Raw genomic sequence first — 20,603 nt, forward strand, 5'->3', positions numbered from 1 at the left:
TTAATGGTAGGGGTCCATGGATTAAACAAGCTGGAGAAACACTGCTCTAACATGTCTCCTATGGTATGTGCAGTGATGCTGCGACAAGTAAGTTTTTCATTATACCCGTGCATACATGTGCTTGTGCAGGTGACAATAAACTTGACTTTGACTTTGAATTGCTATACCTCCAGAGGTCCTGAATGGAATGCAGACTGCTGTTCCTGGACTTGTTCTGCTCCAGTAGATGAGGAAATGAGCACAACAATGAATTCACAATGGTGGCGAATGGTGTGGTACGCTCAAACAAATACAACAAAAAGAAAATTCCTCTTGAATAAATAGCTTAACATTTTAGATTCTGAAGTACCAGAAAAATAGATGCCTGAAGAAAAAAAAAGTTCTCAAAGGTAAGGAGTGCCTTGAACACAGGTGTTCCCAACCTGGGACCCCAGGCCACTCAGTTAATGGTAGTGGTCTACAGCATAAAAAGGGTTGGGAACCCCTGCTCTAAACAACCCAGGGATTAATAGTTTCTAGTACGTGATAAACTGGATGGTTCTAAAATAAGCAGACCTGCCTTTCCTAGAGTCATAGTATAGCACAGAAATGGTCCCTTTGACTTATTGTGTCCAACACATCCATGCTGACCTTTGTGCTTGTCTACACTAATTCCATTTGCTCTGATTTTGAGTGTATCCTTCTCTGCCTTGTCTATTGAAGTATCTATCTCAATGCCTTTGATTAACTTCAACATCAGATATATCTTGTTTTTTTCTTGCCCTACAGATTATTCCTTCCATTATCAATAAGAAATGTGTGTGTTTCCAGCATATCTTTCAGTACGTTTTTTTGCTTTCGCTTGCAAGATGTTCCCTGTGAGACTATTCTTGTGCTCTCTACTTTCTTTGTGGCTGACTTGGCTACTTGAATGCTATTAGCAAGTGGTTCTATCATCTGTGTTACATTAAAAGGAAGATGCTGCTGAGGTGTGCGATTGAACAATCCTTTGGTCCTGTGCAGCTCCTGCAGATACTAGATCATTACTAAGTTATTATCTGCTGCTTATCCACAAGCAATTCCGCAGAGGCTCAATTTTGAATCCTTGCACAAGCCTCTGGACTTTTGATATCTAAGGAAGTAATGTACACTGATTTAGTTTGAAGCCTATTGATGAAAATAGTATTACAATATATGTCTCCCCTGGGAATTATTGCACTCAGTCCATTACCTGTAAGTGGTAATGCAGCATCTTGTCCAACTTCAGCAATGATGAATATATCACCAAATGAAACTCATTTATCATTATCCTTCCACCAGAAGAGAAAGCTTGCAATGTCCTCTACCCCCCAACTCTATGGCTTACCATGTCTCTAGACATGTAGGTCAGTTTGCACCATTTTGATTTATTGTAAGCGTGTGTTGAATCTAAACATACTCCCATTAAGTTTATTTTAAACAAGCCATGTTCATCTCTCCTTTTTATCTGTACCTTTGCCTTAAATCACCCCAGTGGCAGTGCCAAAAATGGGAATAAGTGAGCATCAACTATTTCATTTAAAGTCACCGTCGTTGACAGTGCATTGCATTGGTTACTGTAGCAACTCAGACTACCCAACTAACCCATTCTACCCATTTAACCTGTAAGTATGATTACCAAGTCTCCATATCACATTGATGCTGTGGTGTCAGCATTACAGTGTTGCTAAGATGTGAAAGGAGGCAGTTTTCCCCTGAGAATCCAGTTAGTCTTAGTAGAGTGAGCCTGCTCATCCCATTCCACCTCCCCCCACCAACTCTTTTCCCACAGCCCTGCTTATCTTTCCTCAAATGCCCACTGATGGCTGTTTGAAAGTCCTGATTGACTTTGTGTCTGTATTAAGAAGAATTTTGTATCATATTCTCCTCGATGGTCTTTGTCCACCGTTTTGTCCTCTCAGACTCTTCCTGCTCACCTTTAATTGAAGGTTCTCATGATTTTGTCCATACTTGTCAAATCTTCTCCCAAACTTCTTTGCTCCGGGGAAACATTCCTGGGTTCTTCAGACTGACTTCTTAGCCAAAATCCTTTTTCTATGAATGTCCTCCTCGAGCTTTCACATTCTTCTACAATGAGCTGATAACCTAACCAGTGTTTGATATAGGTTCAATGTTGCTTCCCTGTTTTTGTACTCAGTGTCTCTCCGTAAGAAGAGAACTGAGTCTGTGAAATGTTGCTAACCATTCCCTCAACAAATCTAGCCACATTAAAGTATCTATGCATTGTGCACCCAGATTCCCTTCATTCTAGCTTATGCATTGGATTGGTGCAAATTATTGCTAAAATCCCTCATCATTGGAACCTTTCCAATAATTACTCTGTTGCATCTTCGCTAAGACTTTCACATTCTTCCAAAAAGAGTTCATCATCATTTATTGAACTTCATCCGCCACTCGCCTGCGCAATCTGCCAATTTATGTCCTCTTGTTGTCAATTACTCTGTGCATTGTTTGCTATTCCTCCAAGATTTGTGTATTGAAGCTTTTGAAATTGTATTTTGCACTCCATATCTAATATATACCTAAAATGATCTCAGTATTAATTTAAAGGGAAAACTTTGCTCACTATTCTAGAGCAAATATCTTACAATGTTATTAGTAATTCTGCCCTCTAAAATTCATTTGAAAATTTGTACTTGTAAAAATTCACAACTGAGAAAAGGACAAACATGCACCAGGATATAGTCATTGACAGCTTCTGCGCATCCCAAATATTGCACAGCTTATGGAGTACTTTTGCAATTTGCAGGTACATGGAGGAAAATCAAACAGAATTATAAAATCTATCAGTTAGTTTATTTATTTAATGTTGTTTGTGGGGACGGATATCAGGCAGGATACAAGGGGACATGGTCTACTTCTTTTGAACAGAGTTTTGGTTGCAAGAATTGTGGGAGCTTTGATAAACTGCGTCAAGCTAAAAGGCAGCAGCTGCTGTTGTATAGCACCTATTAGTATGGTACGAAATGCAAAAGTAATCTAGAGTGTATTAAATTATGAAACCAACACTGAGAATATTTATGGAATGCCTCATTAATGGCAGATTGTTAATGTAAGTAATTTTGCTTCTGGCTGTGATTCAAGTTGTTTTCTGCTGTCCTGCATAGACTGAATGATAGAAAACTCTGCATATTGTATCTCTGCATCGCCTTTAAAGTGCCTTAGCATTAATGATGAACATTTCAGAATCAGTATTGGAATCAGGTTTAATATCGCCGGCATATGTCGTGAAATTTGTTGTCTTTGTGGCAGCAGTGCATTGCAATACATAATAATAGAGGAAACAAACTGTGAATTACAGTAAGTATATAAAAATTCCCTCTGGGGTGTTGGCCTGAAACATCGACCGTTTATCTACTGTATTTCCATGGGTGCTGCCTGACCTGCTGTGCTCCTCCAGTCTTTTGTGCCTGTTACACTGGAAACGGCCTCTTTTCTTGAAATAGTCCCATGTTCTGAGACGCTGGATGCCTCGCCTTTACATTTCATCTGATAGACAGAGAAGTGCTTCCTCAGTAGTGACCTGAAGAGTCAGCTTAAATTTTTGCTCTCAGATCTCTGCACTGAGAGCTAAAATTGTGCTGGGTGCTGGAAGCAGCAGGACTTAATGAATAACTTGCGGCCATTGTTAAGTTGTGCTGGTGCAGGGCATTCGTCAATCTGAGTGACCAACTTAGGTATCACAGGCAGCGGTATCATTTTATACCTGGGATTAGGTACCATGCCGAGGTTTATTCCAGTTGCATCCATTCCTGCTTTTTCCTGATTTCCACATGATATATTTTTATTATAGCGATAAACCCTCCACCTCCTTCCAAGTACAGAACCATTTGCAATCCTAATACTATTTTGAACTCCCAAAACATATACAGGTCGACCTTCACTAATCCGACTACCTGTAATCCCGTTCCTTCGATAATCCGGCACTAATTATGTTTAATATGATCCTTCTGTATTTCAGCATTTTCACTAATCCAGCACTCCTCAGGTGCCAATGGTGCCGGATTAGAGAAGGTCGACCTGTAGTTTAATTTCATATATTTACTGCCTGGCATAGGTAAATGCAGGTTTTTAGATTTGGGGGTACTTGAGTAGATATCTAACCTTTGTCTGATCTTTGTTATTCTAGGCCTTCAAGCTATTTTGCCAGTGCACCTGCGGGAACGGTTTGTTGAGGCAGCTCTGAGCTACATTGCCTGTAACTCCGAAGGCAGCTTCATCTGTAAGGACCATGACTGCTGGTGTCAGTGTACAGCCAAATATCCAGAATGCAACTGCCCTTTTCTGGACATCCAAGCCATGGAGGACAATCTGCTGTGGATAACAGACAGCTGGACCAACCACAACAAAGAATTTGAGGTGTCGGGTGAGCAGTCTCATTTCTATGGCTTGATACTCCTCCCCCAGGGTCTTTTTTTTTGGAAACATATTGATTTCTTTGTCCGGCAGTGTGAGAAGGGAAAGGACAAAGACCGGGCTTTGAGGTGATGAAGACAATTGAAATCAGATTTAACGTAGAACAGTTTTCTTCTTGAAAAGTACAATAATGCAGATGCTGGAAACCTGAAATAAACACTGAAAAAAAAAGTTGGTGATACCTAGCAGATCAGGCAGCAATTCTGGAGAGAGGAAATTATATTTTTTTCAGGTCATTCATTGTGTGTCTCTTCACAGATACTACCTTATCTCCTGTGTATCACCAGCACTTGCTCTTTTTTTTTGTCTCTTTATTTTTTTTTCTCCCTTTTTGGAGCATTTCTATTGCTGTCATACTGTGGGTTATTTGCAATACATTTCCACAGAATGCTTCAACTTGGAAATTTCCCAAATGGTGCAGGACTGGGCAGCTTGTCATATGGGAATGCATGAACAAATGTGTCTCCATCACTGTAGTTGCATAATGTCTCTGCATTTCCTCTAGATAACCTTTGACCTGGTATTGATTGAAGTATGACTGGTTGATTCTTCAGTTCCAAGAGATTATGAGTCAAACCTGGAAACTTTATATATCCCCATTCACCAATGAAATTTATGATTCACAGTTTGCTTTTTAATTCTCCTTGGTTTATTCAGAGTAGTTTGCTCTTCAAAAATACAATGCACATTATTGTTTTATCTTGGGTGATTAGGGATTTTATTCCAGCTTTGGGATGATAATTGGCTAAATCCCATGAAATATGAGGTTTAATTACAGTATGTCCATAGAAGTTTATTGCACTAGTTGAAGACTGAACTCGATAGCTGATGAAGATGTATTTCACTAAGTAGTTGTGGATTACTCCTCACCTATTCAGTAAAAAGCACATGAACAGTGCTGTGTCCTCCCGTATATTATTTCTAACTACAGGCCAAGGGCCTTCCTGCTGAATAGTAAGCACCAGTTAACATGAGCATGTGCTCCTGAACCGAAGGGGCATCTTGGCGAGACCTACCGATTCCCAAGTTATCTTGACTCTTCCTACCCTATCTCCAGAAAAAATGCTATTTCCTTTTCTCAGTTCCTTCATCTCCACAGCATCTATTCCCAGGATGTGGATTTCCTTTTCAGGGAATCAGAGGTATCCTCCTTCTTCAAAGAATGGGGTTTCCCTTCCTCCACCCACATCTCCTCAATTTCCCGAACATTGGCACTCACCCCATCTTCCCCCTTGCTTAAGAATGATAGAGTTTCTCTTGTCTTTCCCTGCCATCCCATGATCATCTACATCCAACACATCATTCTCTACAACTTCCACCATTTTCAAAGAGATCCTACCGCCAAACATATCTTTACCTCACCCCACTCTCTCCACCACAGGGATCACTTCCTCCATGATTCCCTTGTCCATTTGCCCCTCCCAGCACTTATCCCTGCAAGCAACCGAAGTGCCACACCTGCCCATTCACTTCCTCCCTCACCTCCCACAGGGCCCCAAACAGTCCTTCCAGGTGAGGCAACATTTCACCTGCGAATCCGCTCAGGTTGTCTATTGTGTCCAGTGTTCCCAGTGTGGCCTCCTGTACATTGGTGAGACCCGTCATAAATTGGCGGACTGCTTCATCGAGCATCTCTGCTCCATCTGCCAAAAGCGGAACTTCCTGGTGGCCAAACATTTTAATTCTGATTCCCATTCACTGACATGTCAGTTCATTGTTTCCTCTTGTGCCATGATGAAGCCATCTTCAGGATGGAGGAGCAGCACCTTATATTCTATTTGGGTAGCTTCCAACTTGTTGGCATGAACATCGATTTCACCTTGCAGTTTAAGAAAATTCTCTTGCCCTCCCCTCTTCTTCTGTTCCCCACTCTGGCCTCTTACCCCTTCTCACCTGCCTATCACCTCCTCTGGGTGCCCTCCTGCTTCCTTTTCTCCTATAGTCCAGTCTCCTCTCTAGCCCTTTACCTTTCCTACCCACCTGGCTGTTACAATACAGTGCTATCACATTGTCACAGTACACTTATTGTTGAAGTTAGTCTTATAATAACAAAGATACTCCCATACCTAATTATCCCTTTGACATTCTTCTCCACAGTCCTTCTCTATGAGATATTACATGCATAATCACTTTTTAATGCACAATTCCTTCATCTGCCTCTTCTTTATTGCAAGAAGTCCTTCTTTTCTACAAAAATGTTATTATGAATCAGAAAAAGGCAAAGAAATGCTCTTCCTCAACTCTACATTGACAGCAACAATCAGAGGTGCTAACAGTTCACACAGAAGTTATCTGAAAATATGGGATCTGCATGGTGATTTACCATGAACCAGCTCTAGGGTGAGGAGGGTGTCTGCTCACCAGGGGCAGAGATATGCAAATAAGGGTTTGATGAGATGACCAAAGAAGGAAGATCAAAAATGTGTGGTGCTTGGAAAGGGTCCAGAAAGGTGCACCAGTGTGGAACAGAGCTTTGTCTTCTCCATGCAAACATCTGTGGACCCAAGTGTGGCACAGTTTCTGATGACTGATGTCACTGCTTCCAATGTAGCATAAGCAAGCAGTGTCTTAATCTGTAGAGTAACTCAAAAGCCTGATGGTTTAGTACACTCAACCATCAGGCTCTTGAATCATAGGGGATAACCACTCAACTTCACTTGCCGCATTGTTGAAATGTTCCCATAATGAATTGAAACACTTTCAAGGACTCTTTATCTCAGGGTCTTGGTACTTATTGCTTATTTATTTATTATTGTTATTTTTATTATTTCTTTATTTTTGTATTTGCACATTTTGTTGTCTTCTGCGCTCTGGATGAATGTCCAAGATGGGTGGTCTTCCTTTGGTTCTGTTATGGTTATTATTCTATAAGTTTATTGAGTATGCCCAAAAGAAAATAAATCTCAGGGTTATATATGGTGACATATATTTTTTTGATAATAAATTTACTTTGAACTTTGAGCCTCATAAGCTTAATTATCTAGTACTCATCACTCCACTTGTCCAGTATCTGAAATGCTGGTTGCTCACAGAAGATATCTCAATTGTGGCCAGGATAACAAAGGTTAATTTGATTGATTCAATTATCTATTGTTGCAAACTTACTGAATATTAAGGTAATGAAAGCTCTTTCTGTTCTGATACATGACAAAGTTGGCAAGATGCCTCAACACAGTCAATAGCACCCTGCTCCTTTGTGCTTTTCAATGGTGGAACTGCTGTCAAACTGGTGAACTGCATTGACTGATTTTGAGATTTTTCACTCTTTACAAGCTTCCATCAGGCCTTTGCACAAACCTTCCAACTTTCCTTTGAATACAATGATCACATCAAATCGCAATGTATCACCAGCACTCACTGAACCCAAAACAAGAACAGCGCGCACCCAATTTTATCCTCAAGTGTAAACCTTCAAGATTGACTGTGTTGAAAGCAAGAACTCCACAAAGCTACCTGACCGAAACGTCGACTGTACTCTTTTCCATTGATGCTGCCTGGCCTGCTGAGTTCCTCCAGTGTTCTGTGTGCATTGCTAAATCACGTCATTTTCATTAAAAATGGAATTGAGGATAAGGGGATTGATGGTCAGATCCCTTCCTTCATGGAATATGTTACATAATTTTATTACGGTAATTCAAAATATCCTATCATTCTTCTTTATTATAAAACTTGGACATCCTGCAACATAATTATTATTATATATTTTAAGCTATGACACTGAATTTCTCCAATGTGGCAATAATTTTGAAGTTTAATAAAACCCTCTGGCACACATTGGCTAGCTGTGGCTGTATGAGTTCAATAAAGGTAATCATCCACAAATTTCTAGACTGATTGCACTAGATGTGCAATGTAATCACAATTGTGCATTGTATTTTAGCCCTCAGGTTCTTTCTGGAAGCTGAGAGTGGATCTTGGGAGTTTAGTGCTACTAAATGCAGAATCTGGAAAACATTACCTGCGCAAGGGGTAACTGCTTAACTATGTTTCTTCATATCACTCGTGCTCATTTTCCATTTTCCATGGTTATGAAGACGAGTTTTGTGAGTGGAACTGGAAGGTTGCTCTAGTAGAGAAACAAGTATAGTCATGATTGCCCGAATGCTTCTGTTTTTGTTGTAACTATTCAATAATTTGTGGCTCTGCTGCCACTCATTTTCAGATAAATATGGTCTTTACAATATTAAAACATTCCGTTTGCCTTCTTCAAAGTGTCTGTAGATGTTTATGGAAAATGATTGCATGCTTGCCTTTATAGTCAGGGCACTGAGTTCAAGAACCAAGAAGCTATGTTGCAATTTTATAAAACTCTAGTTGGGCTGCATCTGAAGTATTGCTCTGGCTGCCTCATTGTGGAAGAACAGAAGGCTTTGGAGGGGGTGCAGAAGCAGGTTTACCAGGGCCCTGGATGAGAAGCCATGTGCTATGAGGACAGTTTAGACAACCTTGGTTTGTATTTTACTCTGGAGCAGAGGAGACTGGCTGGCAATCTGATGATGTTTACCAAATTATGAGAAACATAGACCCCACCAGCCTCCGGGTCCAACATATTATTCTCTGTAACTTCCGCCACCTCCAACGGGATCCCACCACTAAGCACATCTTTCCCTCCCCACCCCACCCCCACTTTCTGCTTTCCACAACAATCAATCCCTACGCGACTCCCTTGTCCATTCATCCCCCCCCATCCCTTCCCACCGATCCCCCTCCCGGAACTTATCCTTGTAAGCGGAACAAGTGCTACACATGCCCTTACACTTCCTCCCTCACCACCATTCAGGGCCCCAGACAGTCCTTCCAGGTGAGGCGACACTTCACCTGTGAGCCGGTTGGGGTGATATACTGTGTCCTGTACTCCCGATGCGGCCTTCTATATACTGGCGAGACCAGACGCAGGCTGGGAGACTGTTTTGCTGAACACCTATGCTCTGTCCGCCAGAGAAAGCAGGATCTCCCAGTGGCCACACCTTTTAATTCCACGTCCCATTCCCATTCTGATATGTCTATCCACAGCCTCCTCTACTGTCAAGATGAAGCCACACTCAGATTGGAGGAACAACATCTTATATTCTGTCTGGGTAGCCTCCAACCTGATGGCATGAACACTGACTTCTCTAACTTCCGATAATGCCCCACCTCCCCTTCGTACCCCATCCATTATTTATCTACCTATCTATCCATTTATTTATTTATTTATTTATTTTTCTTTCTCCTTTTTTATCTCTGTCTCCTTTTTCTCCCTCTGTCCCTCTCACTATACTCCTTGCCCATCCTCTGGGCTTCCCTGCTCCCCCTTTCTTTTTCCCGAGGCCTCCCATCCATCCCATGATCCTCTCATATCCCTTTTGCCAATCAACTTTCCAGCTCTTAGCTCCATCCCTTCCCCCTCCTGTCTTCTCCTATCATTTTGGATCTGCCCCTCCCCCTCACACTTTCAAATCTCTTACCATCTCTTCTTTCAGTTAGTCCTGACAAAGGGTCTCGGCCCGAAACGTCGACTGTACCTCTTCCAATAGATGCTGCCTGGCCTGCTGCATTCACTAGCAATTTTTATGTGTGTAGACTAGATGGACAATGTTTTTCCGCAGGGTTAAAATGTCTAATACTAGACTGAAGATATTTATGATGAGAGGGAGAAAGCTTGAAGGGTATGTGTGGGGTAGTTTTTTTGCACAGAGAATTATGGGTGCCTGGAATGATTGTAAAGATAAATACAACAGAGGTTTTTAAGAGTCTCTTAGATAGAAACATGAATATGCTGGGAAGGGAATGATCCAGATCATGTGCAAGCAGAAGTTATTAGTGTGATTAGGAATCATTAGTTTATATACTTTGTCTCAACTTTGTGGGCTGAGGACCTGTTATTCTGTGCTTTGTAGTTCTAAAATTCTCATCAAAGAACAAAATTCCAATACGTTTTACCCTGTCCAATGGATAGATCACCAAAGTATATAAACTAATTATGTGAGTGTGTGTGTGTATTTCACAAAATTCTGATCTACTAGTAGTCCTGGGAAATGTGATGTTCTTGGTCTGAAGCTGATTTTCTCTCTGGAACCTTCTGCTTTCTCCTAAAAATCATTCCATCCTACTTGTTGGAACCCCTGTGATCAAATTTTCTTCCTACCCATTATTGATCCCAATCTCACCATTTATCATTATCATGCTGCATGATGATGGCAAGCGAGAGCGCGCTATTGCAGAGTGTTCCAAAAAAACCAAAATATAAAACATACATCACCCCAGACTACCCTAAAGTGTACCCCTGCCTAATAGGGGTCAAAATAATGACAGTGTTGCTCGCTGCACTGTTTGCAACAGTGACTTTTCTATTGTCCATGGTTTGTTAAGACTGTAAAAGACATGTTGAGGTGAGTTTAACAGGTGTCATTCGTTCATTAGCATAGCTAACGTTATTTAAACTAGCTGGCTAGCTGCTAAGGAGCTACTCTATTGCAGACGCCCCACCTCTCCCAGAAGTTCCGGGAGTCTCCCTCAAATTGATGTTGCTACCTCCCTGAAATGAGGCTTTACAGGATGGGTTGTCTGTTGTGTGCAAGCCATTCTTCCAGATATTCTGTATATAAATACATCAAGATAGTATGAGGAGAAAAGAAAACAATGCAGAACATAATGTTACAGTTACAGAGAACATGTAGTACAAGTAAACAAAGAAATTGCAAGGGCCAGGCCTGTTTGTGTTATGACTCATACTCTCACACCAAGCTCCAATGGCTTTGTCCTTGCTGCTCTACATTTGTACACAGTTATTTCTTTCTAATCATTTTATATTAGTGTCTACCATTATCATTCCAATTTGGTGCAGCATCTTCCCATAACTTTACTCCGTCCATTCTGCCTCCTGCTCATTCATGAAGCTAATCCAGAAGTGGGAATACAACTGTTCTACGAATTTGAAACAGAAGTACTAATCCACCTACTGTTTTTTTATTGGCTTTCCTCCATTATGTCCTGTCTAAGTTTAGAGAAAATAGCAGGATACTTGGTAGTGTGGGGGAGCAGAGGGATCTTGGGGTACATGTCCACAGATCCCTGAAAGTTGCCTCACAGGTGGATAGGGTAGTTAAGAAAGCTTATGGGGTGTTAGCTTTCATAAGTCGAGGGATAGAGTTTAAGAGTCATGATGTAATGATGCAGCTCTATAAAACTCTGGTTAGGCCACACTTGGAGTACTGTGTCCAGTTCTGGTCACCTCACTATAGGAAGGATGTAGAAGCATTGGAAAGGGTACAAAGGAGATTTACCAGGATGCTGCCTAGTTTAGAAAGTATGCATTATGATCAGAGATTAAGGGAGCTAGGACTTTACTCTTTGGAGAGAAGGAGGATGAGAGGAGACATGATAGAGGTGTACAAGATAATAAGAGGAATAGATAGAGTGGATAGCCAGCGCCTTTTCCCCAGGGCACCACTGCTCAATACGAGAGGACATGGCTTTAAGGTAAGGGGTGGGAAGTTCAAGGGGGATATTAGAGGAAGGTTTTTTACTCAGAGAGTGGTTGGTGCGTGGAATGCACTGCCTGAGTCAGTGGTGGAGGCAGATACACTAGTGAAGTTTAAGAGACTACTAGACAGGTATATGGAGGAATCTAAGGTGGGGGCTTATATGGGAGGCAGGGTTTGAGGGTCGGCACAACATTGTGGGCTGAAGGGCCTGTACTGTGCTGTACTATTCTATGTTCTATGTTCTATAAGAAGTCAGACACTTGATGCATCCTTTAAATTTGAAGAAGCCTGGTGACCTTTCATTCAATATTTTCATATGGTTTGATTTATTGCTCTTCCAGTTACTTTCTCAAAACTTTGGATTTGATCAGAAAGTTTTTCTTTTTTCTTGCCTTACTCTCAATATGGGCTGCCCAGTCCCCTTCTTTTTCTTTTCTTTTTATTATTTTTCATTTTTGTTTATAGAGAATAGTGTTTTTTTCTCTATATATAAAATTATAAAAGTTTCTTTCTTTTTTTTCTTTTTATGAAATGATTAGAGGAGAATTGAGTATTTTATTTTTTATTATATACTATTAGATTAACACTATGTATGATCTTGATAATTTTTTTTACCTTTTATATGTATTGTTATCGATACAGATATCTGAGATAATCCTCCTCTTGTTTGTATATATGTACTTTTTTAAAATTAATAATAAGATTGATAAAGAAAAGAAAGAAAGAAAAGTATTGCTTGCTAGACTGGATCGGCTATGTCATTAACGATTCTCAAGCTGTGCACTTCTCTCCTTACAATTTTTCAGCCTCTCTGGCCCACTTTCCACCTTCAGACCACCTTTCAACTTCCTTTTGTTCTGTGTACAGGGCATGGTGTCAATGATTGTTTAAATACCCTATTATCTGAGACCATTTCATTGCTGCACCAATACCCCCGTTAGTTGTTGCTGATACTCATAAGGTTTTCACCACCTTATGTTAACATTTTATTCATTTAAAGCTTTCATTCTGTTTTTCTGACTCTGGAATCTCAAATGTCCATATTTCTGTCCTGTCTCTTGGCCTCAGTAATAAATATGAGCTGTGTATCAGTGCTGTAAAACTTTACAATGCTGAGAAACAATTCCTCTTTACCTCCTTTCCATGACCTTCAGCATGAACTGATCTGTTCCCTTGCCAAAACAGCAATGCATAGTTAGAGCAATGGCAAGCTTTTGAAACAGTTGTAACATCAATCTCAAATTATCTGGGTAAGACCATAAAACCATATGTAACCCAGGGATTAAATCCAAAGATGTAACGTTAGAAAGCTCCACCAGTGGAGGGATGAAGACAAGGTTTACTGATTTTTATAAAAATCATACCAAGCGATTTGTCAGGTTTTTTTTTGTGTAAGTATTGTGAATTGACTTTCTGTGGCTAATCAACTATTTCATCCAATGAACCAAGAAACAAGATGGCGAGCCACCCAAGATTGAAGAACCAGTGCGGGAACAAAATATTAAATGACGTAGAGGATTTAGTACAGTTGAATATATAAGTTTATTTTCATTCGAAGGACCTGAATTTGATTTTCGGCAAGAACTGATTATTTTTGCAAAGAATTTGGTAAGTTACTGGACGAGACTTACTTTGTTAAAAAGTTGTGATATTGGTGGATTGTCAAGAAAGGAGTTAAGCTGTAAATATATTGGAATTCTAATATGAATTTGTAGACATATTGACTTGAACTGAAACTGAAGTTAACAACTTAAGTTAAGCCCAAAACGTCGACTGTGCTTCTTCCTACTGATGCTGTCTGGCCTGCTGTGCTCCACCGGCATTTTGTGTGTGTTGCCTGAAGTTAACTATCATACTTAACAATGGGAATTCAATTAGTTGTCTTAACTTACTAGGGATAAATAAAAAGGAAATGTTAGTCTGTAATCTTTAAATAGGGAATAGCACTAGATCTAATTAGTTAGAGAAACAGAAGTAATAAAGGTTATTCTAATGAATCTCACTGATTCTAACTAAAAAGGAATTTGGTTTTTATTTGACATCTAAAATTTGGAACCTAAACAGAATGTTGGAATTTTGAATTGTTCGTATTCATGTAAAATTTTCTTTATGTTGCTAACATTTATAAACAAAACTTACCTCCAGCAGTGTGTCTTTTCTATTCACTGCCTCCTTCTGATACGTGGAGTTTCTGATGGTCTACTAGCACCTAGTATATACTATGTAATTTGATTTTCTCATAGAGTGTGGCAGTCAGTCACACAAGATGAGACCAGTGCTACACGTGTGTTAAATATAGGAGCAGAATTAGACAGTTTGGCCCATCGAGTCTGCTCCACCATTTCATCATGGTGGAAGCCTGAAGACACTTACCCGACATTTCAGGAACAGCTTTTCCCCCTCTGCCGTCTGATTTCTAAATGGACATTGTAACACATGATCACTACCTCACTACTTTTTTTATTTCTGTTCTTTGTTGAACTACTTATTTTAACTGAAATATTGAGTAGACTTAATATAACTCAACGTTTTCTCTATATTTATTTATCAAGTATTTCATTGCACTGCTGCCATAAAGATAACAAATTTCATGATCTATGCTGGTTAAAGCTGTTTCTGATCCCTTTTCCCTCTCAGCCCCAATCTGCTGCCTTCTCCCCATATCCCTTCATACTGTGACCAATCAAGAATCTATTAAACTCTGTCTTAAATATACATAAAGACTTGGCCTCCACAGCTGCCTGTGGCAACCATGTCCACAGATTCACCACTAAATAAATGCACCATCTCGTCTAGAGTTTGGCATGCTCTTCACCACCCTCTCTGCCATCCCACATGCCCTGCCTTTACAGTATGTGGCCAAGTACAAGGACTTTTATTTTTCTGTTGCTTCCCTGTCCTGTTGTCAAGAGATGCTTTGCAGTAATGCAATCACCCAGAATTTTACACTAAGGAAAACACTGGGACTGGATGATCACATGCTTTGTTATAGAACTAGGTCGTAAGATGCATCTTAAAAAAGGAAAGAGAGGTATTAAGACAGAGGTTTAGAGCAAAGAGCTTTGACAGTTGAAAGCGTGACCAGCAAGGTGATATAAGCGAACTAATCAAAAGGCAAGTTTGAAGAGATTTCAGTGGATTTTAAGCTGGAAGTGCTTAAGTGATGGAGATGTCAACTCTCAACTTGCCATTTTAACACTTCTATATTAGCACAAGCCTCGTCAAACAATACGTGCAATTACATATGCACAAGTGCATCATTTTTGAACTGAGAGACAGGAGTCCAGGAATCAAACTGATCTAATATACTGTAAGAACATCACATGTCTTCTTGTGCATGTTGAAAAAAAGATGGCAGGCATCTACAGCAAGTAGGCACATTGACGGTTGTGCCTGATTAAACTAAGCCACACAGAGGTTCTTACTGGGAAATATTAATGTTTTTATTCAGAGCAAACCTTCAGGAGAGAGAGAGAGAGAGAGAGAGAGAGCGAGAGAGCGAGAGAGAGAGGGTGGCGGGGGGGGGGGGGTAAGAGAGAGAGTCCATGAGGATGCAAGGGAATCTCATTCCCCTGACATGACGTTTAATACTCCTTCAACACAAAGATACCAATAAGTGCCTAATAACAGTTTCAATTGCTACAGTCACTTATTTCACATTTTGAATATACTCAGGTAAATTTACAGAATTACATAATTACAATTGTAACACATCCTAACTTGCAGAACCTCTTTCAATATTCAATTCTGTGTTTGTTGCAAAAGCCACTGAGTACAAACTGCAGACACCCAGTCTTGTGTTACAATGTTGAAGGAGAGCTCCACGAATATACGACAAACCAGAAGGTGGAGTCACAAAACAGACCTGTCCTGAACCGTGCATTAAGTGACAGGGATACCTCTTTAAATTTCAACGTATTTAACAATGTATTAATAGCAGGAATGTTAATCTATTGTCTTTCCCCATGTAGGTTCAATGGCAGAGAATCACAATTTCCCAAACCTATATGTTTGGTTACACTAGCAACAAAGTATCAGTTGGAAGTTAAATTTCATGCAGGTTTATTTGCTGAAGACTGGTTCTCATTTTAGTTATTCCATGATTACGCTATCCATATGATCACTATCAGGCTGTTATTTTCAAAAGGTTGGAATTTAGAAATAGAAACATTTTATTACAATTATACCAGGATATTGGTGAGGTCAGATCTGGATTACTCGCCCTCTTGCCTAAGAAATGATATAGTTATATTGGAGGTGATCCAAAATTGATTTTCAGTATGCTTATTCCTGAGATGAAAGGATTGTCCTGCTTAGAGACACTAGACAGATTTCTCTGGATCCTCTGAACTTTAGAAGAATGAGGGGGTGTACGCTGAAAATATGAATCTGGAGGGTGGGGTCATGACAGAGCAGATGATGAGATGTTTTCATGTTAAAGTCTGGAACTTAGGGATATAGTTTCGTGATAAGGAGCTGGTCAATAAAACTGAGGAGGGTGCAGATGGAGGTAAATCTCTGAAATTCTCTGTCCCAGAAGCTGGATCATTAGAAGTATTTAAGGTGGAGGTAGACACATCTTTGAAAGATCAGGTAATTGAAGGCTTTAGGGACCAATCTTTGTGTCTATGATTCTCATCATAATCACTACCAAAGTCCTGTGAGGAATATAGAGATGTTGGTGGCCAACTCAAGTGAGGTAAGAGCATCTAATATTTGGTTAAGAGCTTTAGCTAGAACACAATATGATATGTTCTTTTTTGACTATATATTACATTGAGTATAATTCAGTCTGCATTGGTTACAAAATGCAGGCATCACTCAGTGGGTCAGGCAGCATCTATAGAAAGGTCTTCGAGCTGAAACATTAACTATTTTTCTCTTCACACAGAAGTTGCTTTACCTGCTGAGTGTTTTCAGTATTTTTTGTTTTTATAGTGTTTCTTTGCCCTTATCTGTATATCTTCACATCATTTTCTGTACTTGGCCCCAACTTTCTTATTTTATGTATCCTTTCCATCCTGTATCTCAATGCCACAGCTTCTTATGACTCAATCTCCCTGCCAGACTTCACTTCCCAAATGCCTTCTGCTTCACTTTAGTCTTCTCTCTCACTTTCTCGAAATGCTTGTTCCTTTACACTTTGATGTTGCTCTCAAATCTATACCACTTCTACTGTGATGCACTATGATGCAGTCTCTATGTGTAGACATTTTGATACGTGACATATAGCCTAAGATCAATGGTTCTGTACACTCATGGAGCTTTGCCTTGTCCGGGTATACCTTTTCACTCTTCTATCACACTCCTTCCCTCCCGCCAAAACTAACCTCATCACCCCAAATACCTTTCTGCCTTCAGATCACAAGCAAGTCTCCTTAGCAATTTTGTAAAACAAAATAAACTTCAGCGACACACATTAAAGACTAAAAATATTTAGAAGAATAAATCGTGCCATGCCTTTCCGTGATTTACATTCAAGGTCAATGCTTTCCATACTGTTCTATTACATTCCTACATATCAAGCAATCAATAACGCTGCTGCCACACATGTGGCTCCCTGCTGTGGTATCCTATTACAATAATTGAGGAACTTCCTCCCCCAGTCTGGCAACTCCTTCTACAGTAGGTGGAGAACTCTATACCGTGGACCTTCCCCGCCGATGCTTTGCGGTGGCTGCACCGAGCTTCAGTGCATCCCTCAGCATGCCCTCTTGCGGCCTGGAATGTGTCACTTGGCGGCATTCCTCCACGGACATCTCGATGTGGTAGCAGACCAACAACTTTCAGACAGACCAAAGAGCATCTTTTACTGAGTTGATGATCTGCCAGCAGAACGTGATGTTTGTCTCCCTGTGTGTCCCTGGGGAGAGCTCGTGACTGCTTGGGATGAGTGCGACACAAGCCCTTGCGTTTTTCTCCACACCCCCTTTGCAAATCCACAGTTCACAAAGAGGTGAGCTGCTCTCTATTCCTCATTACAGTCAATCCCTGGACAGTGCACAGTGAGAGTGATGCACCCAGACAAGGTATTGGTACTTCCTGGTGAGGCCTGGTGATGAGGCATTCTGCCAGACGGACTGTCTGCTCAGGGAACCACCCTACTGGGTACATCGCATCATTCTTCAACAGTGTCTCCAGGATTTGTTGTGTTCACCATTGCTTGATGGACTTGTAGTCAAAGGTTTTAATCTGGAAGAACTTTTCCAGACCAACACCTGGTAGTGTGGCAACGCACAGCTGACTGGGACATTATGCAGCAGTTGTGCCAGACCTGTCCTTTGCAACACTGGGGACAGACAGAACCTTGGTACGTGGTACTTGGTGCCATGTATTTAGGTTCACACACAGCCTGATGTAGCCATGCACGAAGTTGATTATCGGGATGAGGGCAGCATTGGGTCCATTTTTGCCATCATTGTCCAGGAACTTGTGCATTGTGACTTGTCTGACCCACTCCATCCTGGATCCCCCGATGAAGTTGAAGACAGCATGGGTGATTCCCAAGCTGGAAGAGTTGGTGGTGGGCTGCACCTGCACCAAGTGCCCCAGCCCCGAGCACCTCACACCTGATGATCAGATTCTTCCCAGTTATTGATAGGGAGTGCCCTCCCCATAATCCCAATTGTTCGGCCCAGTTATTGAAGAACATGGCATTGCTCTTTGTATGGTTAACTCTGGCCTCTGATGCCAGCTCAAACTGGTTATAAATGTTGATCAATCTGCCAACTGACCTCAGATCTGAGCAGAAGACAATGAATTCAAACATGCTCAGGGACATTTTCACTTGGGTTTCTCCACTGCCTGGCAGCATCACCCCTCTTATGTTTTGGCCTTTCCTGATGGTTTCAGCAAAGGGTTCGATACAACACACGAACAAGACAGGGGAGAGTGGGCAGACATGTTGGGGAAACTATTTGTTTCCCACCCATTGATTACAGATGTCCGTGTTGAGCAATTGGATCCAATTCCTGACTCCATCCCCAAATCCTATCTTGGAGAATACGTTCATCTTTTACGTGTGTGATATCCTGTCAAGGGCTTTCTCCTGGTCCAGGATGACCAGGGAGGTATCCACCCCCATGTCTTGCATGTAGGCAATGAGTAGCACAAGGCTGTCAAAGATCTTCCTCTCCTGGTTATTATTCTATTATAGATTTATTGAGTATGCCTGCAAGAAAATGAATTTCAGGGTTGTATATGTACATGTACCTTGATAGTAAATTTACTTTGAACTTTAAGAATGATTCCTACATTATAGAACATTATTTTTCTGCCGCTGCATTTATACTTTTATCTTGGGGTGGCACAGTAGCGCAGTAGACAGCACATTCACTACAGAGCCAGTGCTCACCGATTGGGGTTTATTCCGTATATTCTCCCCATGACCTCATGGGTTTTGTACCTATCTCTTTGCGTGTGAAGTGGGAAGTACACAATTCAGCAGTAAGCCAAACCCCACTCAAGCGAACACCAGATTCAGGGTATTGCATCCAAGCTCCAGGTGCTTTGTCTGGGCAGCACACACACATTCAATGGAATAAGGGTGAAATGGAGAAAGAACCAGAAAAGTAACATAAGCACTTAATGCAACAAACTTAGGATGATTAAGTCACACATTCATAAAAAAAATAAGAAACATAAGAAGCTAGATTTAAATGTAAAATATCCAAAATTATGCAGAACATGAGCTGCTAAATTTTCAAGTGTGCGAGAAGATTAATATCATCTAAGCATTCATTTAATTACCAGGGCTGGTTGAACACTATACAGATAATTGGGAATAAAGTTTTACATAATCTTAACACAAAATATTGCTCAGTATTGCTCAGGTAGCATTCTCCTTTATGATCTAATCCAAACTTTACAGACGATTATTTTTGATGGCTCAGTCAGAGGAAAGGCAAAACAGGATTGTGTAAATATGTTTCAGTCTGACTGAAAACCCCCACCAAAAAAAATGGCTGCTCTCCTTATATAATCCATTTAAATAGATTTTAATTTTAAATTAAAATTCCATTTAAATTTGATGGCAGTGCCATCAGAATTGAAGTCAGCAGAACAATCAGAATAAAGGTTACCAGGGCTATATTTCAAAATCTGACAGGTTTCCTCTGGGTGCTTTGGTTCCCTCTGGGTGCTCTGGTTCCCTCTGAGTGCTCTGGTTTCCTCTAGGTACTCTAGTTTCCTCCAGGTGCTTTGGTTTCCTCCAGGTGCTCTGGTTCCCTCCCACATTCCAAGGACATATGGGTTAGGGTGTAAGTTGCTGCTGGTGACAGAAGTGTGCTGACCCTTGTGGGATGCCCCCAGGTTTACACAAATTGAAGCTTTTCACTGTATGCGTTGATGTTGTAATATACATCTGACAAATAAAACTACTTTTTTAATCCTTTTAAATATTTCTCTGCTGATATAGTAATTTCTTGAACAGTCAATGGCTCCCTGATGTTCATATATCTCTTTCAGACATTCAACTATTCCATTACCATTTGCTTCCTGCTATCTGTCTCGCTTCCAGTTATCTCCATTTTCCATATATCCAACATTTCTCTGCCTGTCTGTCTTTCTCACAACTCTCATCTCCAGCACCACCCACCACCCCCCCTCAGCTATATAGATAATGAGACAAAATGCGACAGACTGTAGATGGGATCTATTTCTTTCTATGTCCAGCTTCAGCATACAGGGGCTGGATGTTTTCCA

The 20,603-nt window shown here is 40.7% G+C and overlaps 1 protein-coding gene across 8 annotated transcripts in view; it reads left to right on the forward strand.

Annotated features, from left to right (window-relative positions):
- LOC134354666 (BMP/retinoic acid-inducible neural-specific protein 3-like) overlaps positions 1 to 20,603 on the forward strand; it is a 243,721-nt gene that overhangs the window by 178,966 nt on the left and 44,152 nt on the right. For all 8 annotated transcript variants that reach the window (XM_063063762.1, XM_063063756.1, XM_063063757.1 and 5 more), the window contains exon 6: positions 4,148 to 4,384. In XM_063063762.1, the coding sequence (XP_062919832.1) occupies positions 4,148 to 4,384 (237 nt within the window). The remainder of the gene's footprint in view (positions 1 to 4,147; positions 4,385 to 20,603) is intronic.

Source organism: Mobula hypostoma, chromosome 12, assembly GCF_963921235.1.
Source record: "Mobula hypostoma chromosome 12, sMobHyp1.1, whole genome shotgun sequence".
NCBI classification, from domain to species: Eukaryota; Metazoa; Chordata; class Chondrichthyes; order Myliobatiformes; family Myliobatidae; genus Mobula; species Mobula hypostoma.